This window comes from Sorex fumeus, unplaced genomic scaffold (assembly GCF_029834395.1).
Source record: "Sorex fumeus unplaced genomic scaffold, SorFum_2.1 ptg000020l, whole genome shotgun sequence".
NCBI lineage: Eukaryota > Metazoa > Chordata > Mammalia > Eulipotyphla > Soricidae > Sorex > Sorex fumeus.
In genome coordinates this window covers 5,714,614-5,725,322 of record NW_026606077.1, presented here as the reverse complement: position 1 = coordinate 5,725,322, position 10,709 = coordinate 5,714,614, and the positions used below count along the sequence as shown (strand labels likewise).

General features: G+C 59.2%; 1 protein-coding gene across 1 annotated transcript; it reads left to right on the top strand.

Moving 5' to 3' along the window:
• Positions 1 to 3,791: 3,791 nt before the first annotated feature.
• On the top strand, positions 3,792 to 10,500 carry TYSND1 (trypsin like peroxisomal matrix peptidase 1). The gene is made up of 4 exons (XM_056113540.1): positions 3,792 to 5,070; positions 6,434 to 6,564; positions 7,710 to 7,895; positions 9,863 to 10,500. The coding sequence occupies exons 1-4, from the start codon at positions 3,878 to 3,880 to the stop codon at positions 10,078 to 10,080; spliced, it is 1,728 nt and encodes a 575-aa protein (XP_055969515.1). The 5' UTR covers positions 3,792 to 3,877; the 3' UTR covers positions 10,081 to 10,500.
• Positions 10,501 to 10,709: the final 209 nt, after the last annotated feature.

Below are 10,709 nucleotides of genomic sequence, written 5' to 3'. Positions count from 1 at the left end.
GCTTGCCATAACATTCCTTTCGGGGAAGGGTGGGGTGTCGATTTGTTCTGAGTTTAAACAAACGGACTGTTTCTGGGGGAGGGGAGGGGAGCGGAGGGGAGCGGAGTACCTCTGTGGGAAAGAAGCATTGGAATGTGAAACTTCAGTTTTGCTACCAGGAAAAAGAAGATCAATCCTCATTCCATTAGAACTAGTGAATTGTTGAATACTTTTTGAGGGCCTCCGAAAGTGTAGTACCAGGTGGAAATACCCAGGATCAGACAGACACAGGTGACATTTGGGAAGGCAGTGTGGGTGGGCAGTGGAGTCCTACTGTGTTGACAAGGACTGGGCCCAGCTGAGCAGTTTCATTTTATACAACGTGGTAGAGACCCATTTCAATGTCATATTTGGCAAAATGAAGGAACAGAACCTGTGCCGTGCATTTATCGCTAGGTTGTAGGAAACTTTGTTTTTAGAAAACCCTAAATGAGATTCTAGAACTGAAAGCTTGGGGGCAAGCGGAATGGGAAACAAAACACAACAGGTTCTGGGCTGGAGCGATAGCACAGCGGGTAGGGCGTTTGCCTTGCACGCGGCCGGCCCGGATTCGATTCCCAGCGTTCCGTATGGTCCCTGAGCACCACCAGGAGTAATTCCTGAGTGCATGAGCCAGGAGCAACCCCTGTGCAACATCGGGTGTGACCCAAAAACCAAAAAAAAAAAAAAAAAAAAGCAAGAGGTCTTTTTTTTTTTTTGGCTTTTTGGGTCACACCCAGCGATGCACAGGGGTTACTCCTGGTTCATGCACTCAGGAATTGCTCCTGGCGGTGCTCGGGGGACCATACAGGATGCTGGGAATCAAACCCGGGTCGGCTGCGTGCAAGGCAAACGCCCTACCCGCTGTGCTATCGCTCCAGCCCCAAGAGGTTCTTTTTGACGCATTACTAAGCTAGTAGAAGCAGCCTGTGATTGACACTAATGTGGAAGTTGCATTGAGAGGCTGCCACAGGCTGTAGAGATACAGGCTTGTTTGTGCACTTGAGTCAGAATGAAACACGAGTTTCAAAGGCTGAATCAATGCACCAAGCACTCAAGGGTCGCACCTTGGCTGATGTCTGTGACTTGGGACTCTGTACATGGGGATGTGTTGTAAACACAAAAAAATCTGACGCATAGCTGCTTATACTGGAGCCTCGGGCGTCATTAAGGGAGAATCACTGGGCTCTAGAGAGAAAGAATCTCTTAATTGCTAGGAAGTTGGGATGTTAAAGAGATTTGACTGATGAGGCCATCTCTATGCCAACACCTGGAAGACATTACCTGCTGCATGAAAGCTGCTGATTTCTGTCTACTTCTTTCTCTTAATAGGTCATTTTTCCTTCTCAGGTATGTATGACTGGGAACACAGAAATGTAGCCAGTGCTGAGCCGGGAAAATACCAAGGAACCATTTTTTAAAGCAGTTTCATTAGATTACTGTGGGCAGACGAGAGATCTGGCAATGGGTGGGGTGCTTCTCTTGCATGTGGCCGACCTAGGTGTGATTTCTGAACACACACAAAACTCAGCTCTGAGCAGTGCTGTGTGTCACCCAATTCTCTCCCCCTCCCCTGCCCCTAACTAAGGTCTTAAAAAGGCCATAGAGACAGTACAGGTGTAAGGTGCCTGCCTTGCACATGAGTTTGATCCCAGCACATACGATCATTCCTGAGCCCCACCAGAAGTGATCCCTGAGCACAGAGCCAGGAGTAAGCCCTGAACACTGCCAGATAAAGCTGCAAAACAAAATACCTGGGGAGGGACAGAAAGATACCACTTACATGCACATGGTTGTCAATCCCTGGCATCACACATTTCCTGAGCACCGCAGGAAATAGAAGCATAAATCAAAGCAATAAAATACTTAAGAGTGCCTGGAGAGAGTGCACAGGGCCTAAGACCTTGCAGAAGCCACAAATGGTTCCCTGAGCATCCCCTGGTATCCCCCAGGAGGGATCTCTGAGCACAGAGCCAGGAGTAAGTCCTAAGTACCACCTGGGATGGCCCCCAAACCAAAACATAACAAAAATACTTGAGGTAGACAGGTCATGTAAATTTTGTAGGAGCAAATTTTCATTAGCGTAGGTGTATAGTAGAACATCTGATTAAAATTTGTGTAGTCAACGACTTGTAAAGCAGACCCTCATAAAACCGTCACTTGTGACTGGGAATGTGAAAACCTTTAAACTTGCTAAGGGCCAGAGAGATAGTTCAGGGTTTTAGGTGCTTGCCTTGCCCGCAGCTGACACCAACAGTGACCCCTGACTATGGAGCCAGAAGCAGCCCTGAGCAAGCACTGCCAGGCATGGCACAAGAACAACCAAACATACGTGCCCGCGTACACACACACACGTATTCCACTTCCTCGTCCTCCAGAAAGCTCAGGGAAACGAGACGTTTCTTACTGGCTCAGGCTGCAAACCACAGCGTGCGAGCCAAACCTGCTTTTCTGCCGGTTTTTGTGTAGCCGGTGAGAAAAACACAAAGATCAGAGATGAAAGGTGCATTGCCAGGGGATTGCCCTGCCACAGAGACAGGGGGGATGGGGGGATGGGGGTGGGGGGAATATTATCCATGGTGGTGGAAAATGGGCACTGGTGGAGGGATGGGTATCTGATCATTGTATAATTGAAACCCAAGCACAAAAAATTGTAAATCTACAACTGTAAAAAAAATAAAATAAAATAAAGGAAAAAAAAAAAAAAAGAAAGTGGCATTGCCTATCAGCGAAGTCTCACTGGAACACAGCTAGTACCCCAGTCAAGTTTATTTAGCTTTTGCACGCTACAAGGGCAGAGTCTTTGGGGTGGTGGCTGTGTGACAAAACCTTCACTTTTCTTTCTCAGGCCGACCTTTCTCAGAAAAGGCGTTTTCTGGCCTGGGGCCTGGCTGAATTCCGGGTCAAGTGCCTGTCACTCGGTGCAAAGTGCCTATTGCAAACTAAGCACCGGGGTGGATCCTTGAAATGTTCCCGTTACGGGGCTGGAGCAATAGCACAGCGGGTAGGGCGTTTGCCTTGCACGCAGCAGACGCAGGTTCGATTCCCAGCATCCCGTATGGTCCCCCGAGCACCGCCAGGAGAGATTCCTGAGTGCATGAACCAGGAGTAAGTCCTGTGCATCGTTGGGTGTGACCCAAAAAAGCAAAAAAAAAAAAAAAAAAAAAAAAAAGAAATGTTCCCGTTGCTATAAAACGGTGGACCAGCAGCGCCACGCTGAGCTTCAGCACCGCAGACACCCCTTCGCACCCCAGGGCGGGGCGGCCGAACGCCTGCTGGACCTGGGTAGCCGCTGGCCGGTCCTAGCACCGCCTGAGCCAGCCCGGCCGCGTTCGCGTTCAGCTTTCAGTCCCTTCCGTGCCACCCTCCGAGCCGAGAGGAGCCGGGCGGAGGCGGGGCCGGCGCCGGCCAATGAAGGCGCGGATCTGAGCGCGGCGGGCGGAGGCGGGGCCGACCCCGGCCAATGAGGGCGCGGATCTGAGCGCGGCGGGCGGGGGCGGGGCCGATCCCGGCCAATGAGGGCGCGGATCTGAGCGCGGCGGGCGGAGGCGGGGCCGGCCCCGGCCAATGAGGGCGCGGATCTGAGCGCGGCGGGCGGGGGCGGAGGCGGGCCGGCCCCGGCCAATAGGGCGCGGATCTGAGCGCGGCGGGCGGGGGCGGAGGCGGGGCCGGCCCCGACCAATGAGAGCGCGGATCTGAGCGCGGCGGGCGGAGGCGGGGCCGGCCCCGGCCAATGAGAGCGCGGATCCGGGCTCGGCCAATCGGGCGCGCCCGAGCTCTCTCTGCGGTTGCGGGCTGCGGCCCGGCCCGAGCTGCTCCGCCGCCGCGCCGGGCCGCCCGGACGCCGGTTCCCGAGCCCATGGGGCGGCCGTGGGCGTCCGCCACGCAGGCGGCCGAGCAGGCGGGCTGCGTGGTGAGCGCCTCCCGCGCCGGGCAGCCCGAGGCGGGCTCGTGGAGCTGCAGCGGCGTGGTGCTGAGCCGCAGCCCCGGCCTGGTGCTGTGCCACGGGGGCATCTTCACGCCCTTCCTGCGGGAGGGCAGCGCGGCGCTGGCCGCGGCCGGCAGCGCCGTGCTGCCGGGCGACTGCTGCGGCGACGACCTGCGCCTGCACGTGCAGTGGGGCCCAACGGCCGCCGGCGCCGCGGGCCGCGCCGAGCGGGGCGGCCCGGAGCTGTGCACGCCCCGGTGCGCGCGCCGCGGGCCGGGGCCGGGGCCGGGGCCGGAGCCCGCGCCCGCGCCGCCGCCGCGCCGCCCCCCGCCGCCCGCGCGCCCCGCGCGGCTGCTGCTGCTGCTGAGCTGCCCGGCCTTCCGCGCGCACTTCGCGCGCCTCTTCGGGCCGGACGCGGCCGAGCCGTGGCGCTTCGCGGGCGCGGCGCCCGGCGAGGACGCGGCGCCCGACGAGGAGCGCGACCAGCTGCGCGCGCTCGGCTGGTTCGCGCTGCTGCGCGTGCGGCCCGGGGCGGCGGCGGGCGGCGAGCGCGGCCCGGCGCTGGCCGTGGCGCCGCCGGGGGCCGTGGCCAAGGGCGCGCCGCTGCTGGCCTGCGGCTCCCCGTTCGGCGCCTTCTGCCCCGACCTCTTCCTCAACACGCTCAGCCGCGGCGTGCTCAGCAACGCGGCCGGCCCGCTGCTGCTCACCGACGCGCGCTGCCTGCCCGGCTCCGAGGGCGGCGGCGTCTTCGCCGCGCGGCCGCCCGGCGCGCTCGTGGCGCTCGTGGCCGCGCCGCTGTGCTGGAGGGCGCGCGAGTGGGTGGGCCTGGCGCTGCTCTGCGCCGCCGCCCCGCTGCTGCGCGCCCTGCGCGCCGCGCTGCCCCGGCTGGGCCGCGCCGAGGACGCGGCCGCGCTGGCCGCGCTGCTGCCGCCCGAGCTGGGCACCCCGGCCGGGCCGCCCCCGCGAGCCCCGGAGCCCCCCTGGGCGGCCGCGGCCCTGCTGGTGGAGTGCGGCGCCGTCTGGGGCTCCGGAGTGGCCGTGGCGCCCCGCCTCGTGGTCACCTGCCGGCACGTGACCCCCCGGGCGGGGGCCCGGGTCCTGGTGCACGCCGCCGCCGCCCCCAAGTAAGGCCCGCGGACCCCCGTGGGGGTGCCGGGGTGGGAGAGGGGGGCGTGCCGCGAAGCGTCGAGGACCTCCCAGCCCCCAGTCTGAGGACCTAGCGCTGCCCCTGACACCCCTGGGCCCCCTGCGCGGAGCCTTCCCAGCCCGACGCCTCCCTCGCCTGGGACCCCCCTGGCCTCCCAGCACTAAGGAGATGGACCTGTCAGCGGGCGTTCGAGGCTCGGCTCAGTCCCGGGTCTGCACTCCCGGGTGCTGGGGATCCAACCCAGGGCGGCCGCGTGCAAGGCGAGCCAGCGTTCTGCCCACTGCTTTCGGACCTGTCAATCAGATCCCAGCCAACGCTTCTCTGACGGGTCAGCGTTACAGGCTGGGCCAGGCTGGTGTTCGTTCTGGGTGAATGCGGGCGTGGGCCCCCGAGAGGAGGGTGTGAACAGCCCTGGGCCTGCCCTCCCAGCACGGACAGCAGCCTTGGCTTCCGCAATGGGTTTCCTTACGTGTGTTCTGCCTGGTACTCTGCGGCCCCAGCCCCAGGAGCTTAACTGAGAACACAGCAAAGCACTCACGTGTTAAAACCTGGCCATCTGGACCTGGCCAAGCTAGCCTTGCAGCCCTGACCTTCTCAGATCCCCAATACTGGGCTGGGGAGATAGCCCAGTGGGTAGGCACTAGCCTTTCTATATGCAGCTGATCCCTGGTACTGCATATGGTCCCCGGAGTACCTCCAGGTGTGTTCTGAGCTGAGAAAGAGGCAGGAGTAAGTTCTGAGCACCGCCAGGTGTCACCCCCCCAAAAAAAAAAAAATTCCCAAAATTAAACATCCTGCTTTGCCATAAGGTCCTATTGGCAGCTTGCAAAAAGACCGTAACTGCAGGGGAAACTGATGGATTGCGAATGGATCCCCTCCATCCCTACAGCCCATCTGAGCTGGGAGGTTCCTCAGCCAAGTGGACAGGAAACCCCTGTTTGATTCTGGCCAGGTCACTTGGTCTGGAAGCTAAGTCCTAGGGACGTTTGCTCTGGTTTCCACCACTTGGAGCTTGGGAACGGTAACCGCCCTCTTGGGCTCAAAGGCCACCCACTTGCCTCGTGATAATACCTGTGTGTGGCCACTTGAGGGTGGAGCTGCAGCGCATGGAGCATTAGTGAGCCTGGCCCTTGGTGCCCTGCACCTAGCAGGGGCTCTAGATCTTGATAAGATATGAGCTGTGCTCCAGGAAGTGCTCCCAGTCTGCAAGTAGCATAGAAGGGTCACGTGACAGACCCAGAGTTGCCCAGCTGGTGGTTTCTGGGCTTTTCCTGCGCAGTCCCTGACTTCCTGTCCTCTTGCCGCCTCCCCAGGTGTCATTCTGTTTCCCTTGTTCGCAGGGGTGCCCAGATCTGGGGGCAGGTGGTGTTTGCCACCCAGGAGACCTCCCCCTATGACATCGCCGTGGTGAGCCTGCAGGAGGACCTGGACGGGGTCCCCATGCCTGTGCCCACGGAGCATTTCCATGCAGGTAAAGGATAGGGGGTTGCCTGGGTGGGCCTGGGAAGGACAGTATCCCTGTCTTTGCTGGTGTGTAGCCCCCTGCCCCGCACCAGGAGATACGGGAACAAACCAGGGGGCTGTAATAGGCTCGGGTGCAACCAGGGAACTTTGGGGACCACACCCAGCGGTGCTCAGGGTTTACTCCTGACTCAGTGCTCAGGGATCGGTCTCTCGGGCTTCGGGGGCTGGATGGAGAGCTGGGGATCAAACCAGTTTAAGCAAGCGCCCCACCCACTGTGCTATTGTTCCAGTCTTGCATTTTCTTTTTGTTCTTCTAAAGAAGGCTGATTTTCAGAGGGATTTTGTTTTTCCCTGTAAAGGAAATCAAGTAAGTGTAGGAGCCTCTGACCAGGCACCCCAGCCCACTCCGGCCAGACCCCTCTCCCGTCCCTGCTGGGAAACTGAGTCAGTGAAGGCGTCAGGAGTCAGAGGGCTTGAGTCAGAGCTGCTCTGGCCTCAGGGGAGCAGGTGGAGCCCCTTCCTGAGACCCTGCAGAGTCTTGTGGGGTGTCCTGAACCTCAGGAGCGCTTGAACACTGCCGACTTGGCAGAGGGCGGCCGTGGCTGTTGGGCATCTTTCGAGTCCGAGGCTGTGCGATGTGTCCCCGGAAGTGGACGCTGAGAGAACGGCCAAGAGCACAGTTTTGAGCCAGCCTTGCCTCAGCCCATCACATGCCCGTGACCTGGCGCAGGTGCCGCGATCTTTGCCTCTTCCCACCTGTGGCGGGGCCCAAGGCTCCCTGCCCCCCCGGGTGTTGAGGGGCAGGAGTGACGCGCTGAGGGCTCACGGCACCTGGTACCGGAGGCTGCTGCCGGCCTGCTCACCGTTATCAATCTGTGTTGGTTGGTTGGATGTTTTTTCCCTCCAGGAGACTTTGTGCCATGAGCAGATGGAGATTCTTTCCCAAAACGTTATTGACCACCTAGCTGGGTACGAGGAAGCCCAGAGAGGGACCAGTCCAGCAGAGGAATGAGGGGGCCTGGTGTTGGTGGTGTTTGGGGAAGGCCAGCTAGAGGCAGGGGCATCTGGGCACAAGGGCACAGTGCTGGCGGGCCTTGGTGAGGGAGGGCTGTCCCGCAGACAGGGTGGCACCACTGCTTCCCTCCTTGGCAGGTGAACCTGTCAGTGTGGTGGGCTACGGCGTCTTTGGCCAGGCGTGCGGGCCGTCGGTGACCTCGGGCATCCTGTCGGCTGTGGTCCAGGTGGATGAGAGCCCAGTGATGCTGCAGACCACGTGTGCTGTGCACGGAGGCTCCAGCGGGGGACCCCTCTTCTCCACCTCCTCTGGGAACCTTCTGGGTAACCACCCCTCCTTGCCTTCCCCTTGGCCCTGAGTGACCCGGGCTCTGTGGGCCTGGCATCCCGGAAGGAGCCCTGGGTTTTAGGCCTTTCCTGCCCCTGAGTGGGGAGAAGGAGAGAGCTGAGTTCTGACCCCTTCCCTGCTGTTTTGCTATACGTGGCCTTGGGTGAGACACTTAATCTGTGACGTTAACCCAGGATCAGAGTTGGGGTGTGAGCAGGGGGCTGGGGTGAGCCCCACTCAGTTCCTACACTGTCGCTCTGTTGTAATGGGGCACAGGCATCACTCTGGCTCTCTCCATTTTTCTTTTTTAAAAGTTGTGAGTTTAAAAAAATAAGGAGGGGCGGTCAGAGCAATAGTACAGTGGGTAGGGCATTTGCCTTGCACACAGCCGACCCAGGTTCGATCCCCCTACCCTGTCCCATGTGGTCCAGTGAGCCCAGAAGTGATTCCTGAGTAACCAGAGCCAGGACTAATTCCGACGCACTACCGGATGTGGCCCAACCCCCCCCCCCCCAAAAAAAAAAGGTGGCCCCTCAAGGCCTGAGCAGCACCACATGTTTGGGCCTCAGCACTGAGCTGCTGACCAGGTGCTGCTGGCCACGGCCCCACCTCCCCAAGCACCCATTACCAGGCTGCCAACTTTGCAAATCAAGGCAATAAATGAGGGCTGCAGAGCTAATATAGGGGTGAAGGTGCTTGTCCCGGTTCCATCCCTGCACTGACGATCCCCCAGCAAAGCTCCTGCCAAAGCAAAACCAACAAAGCATTTCAGCTGTTTAATTCTGGTAACTAGTTCAGGTTCAAAAGAGAAAAAAAATACACACACACCCACACATACACACATATATACACACAAACACATTTATACACTTGCATGAAACATAATATTTTGGGGGCCAGAGTGATAGTGCAGTGGGGAGGGTAGTTGCCTTGCAGGCGACTGACCCGGGTTCTATCTCTGGAATACCGTACGATTCCCCGACCCCACCGGGAGGAATTCGCAAGCACAGAGCCAGGAGTAGGTCCTGAGTATACTGCATGTGGCCCCCAAACAAAAACAAGCAAAATGGCACATCCTATTTTATGTTATAAAAATGACATTTTATAATTGTGGTGTCAGTGCATTAATATGATTCATTGATTGTGATTTTTTATAAAATATATATTTATTTATTTGTCTTTGGGGCCATATTTGGTGTGGGCAGTCAGTACTCAGGGCTTACTCCTGACTCTGCACACAGAGATCCCTCCCAACAGTGCTCAGGGACTGTTTACGCCAGGGATCAAACCTGGGTCGGCCTCGTGGAACCTTATTCTTACCCTCAGTCTTTTTTTTTTCTTTTTGCTTTTTGGGTCACACCTGGCAATTCACAGAGGTTACTCCTGGCTCTGCACTCAGGCGGTGCTCAGAGGACCATATGGGATGCTGGGAATCGAACCCAGCTTGGCCGCGTGCAAGGCAGACGCCCAACCCTCTGTGCTATCTCCCTAGCCCCATCTTACCCTCAGTCTTGCCAGGAAGGAACAGCCCAGCCCAGGCGGAGGGGCAGCCTACAGACTTGGGGGTCTGCATGCTGCCAAGTACTAGTGCCAGAGATAAGGACCATTGTCTGGAAAGGTGGGCATGGACAGACATGCCCTGAGCAGGACAGACAGAATGTAATGGTTCCCCTTGTCGCAGAACCCCACAGGGGTGGATTGAGCGCCTAGCACTGTACTGGCATCAGCCCAGGTGCTGAGGACACGGTGAGCAGAGAGCAGAAAGGGCGCTGAAGGAGAGAAAGGGGCATTCAGTGGCTTCTGTCCTGGAGGAGTAGGAAGCCAGGAAAGGGGGACCAGGGTGCGGGGAGCCAGTGTGTGTGTCGGGGGGAGCCTGGCACCTGTCCCCAGGAGGGGGCCCTGGATTCCTTCCCTGCCCCGTGCCCCAACCCACACCTTCTTTCCCTCTCTGCCACCTCTCCAGGCATCGTCGCCAGCAACACCCGGGATAACAACACGGGGGCCACGTACCCGCACCTGAACTTCAGCATCCCCATCACGGTGCTGCAGCCAGCCCTGAGGCGCTACAGCCAGGATGGGGACCTGGGCGGCCTGCGGGCGCTGGACCAGGCTGCGGAGCCCGTGAGGGTGGTGTGGAGGCTGCAGCGCCCCCTGGCGGAGGTTCCGCAGAGCAAGCTCTGAGCAGGTCACCCCGCAGAGGAGGGTGAGCACTGAGCAGCGCCACAGGGAGTCCGGCCCGGCCCCGTCGCCCGCTGCAATCTGGATCACACGTCTCTTCGGCCCCGTGGATCTCTGTAGCTGTGGACTCAGCCTACAGGGCTGCTGCTGGCGGGATCAGGCCCAACCTGGTCCTTGTTCTTGTCCTCTTCATGGCCAGAAGTAGCTTCTGCTCCAAGACTGCTGGAGGGTACAGGGGAGGGGCCCCACTCTGAAGATTGGGGGGTGACACACCCTCTTCTGCCAGAGACCCCCAAAGCCAGGTGTCCCTGGCTTGCAGAGAAACTTGACGTTGTGCCTTAATTTTCCAGTTCACAGATGGGTCTCAGGGGGTGAATTCTCTACCTGGGGCTTGGGAATAAACGACTCATTGGAGAACACCTAGATTAAAGTATTCAGATTCTTCCATTCCTCCCGCCTTTGTTTCAGGAGTTGAATTGGGACCCTGCCGGCTCTGGGCATGGAAATGCCCCCTTTCTATACTGCCTCTGGGGTGGGGCCTGGCCTAGGGGCTTCTCTGGTACCTGACTGGCTTCCCAGGCCAGGGCTTGTGGGCCCAGCAGGTAATGTCCATCCTGGAGATGTATTTACAG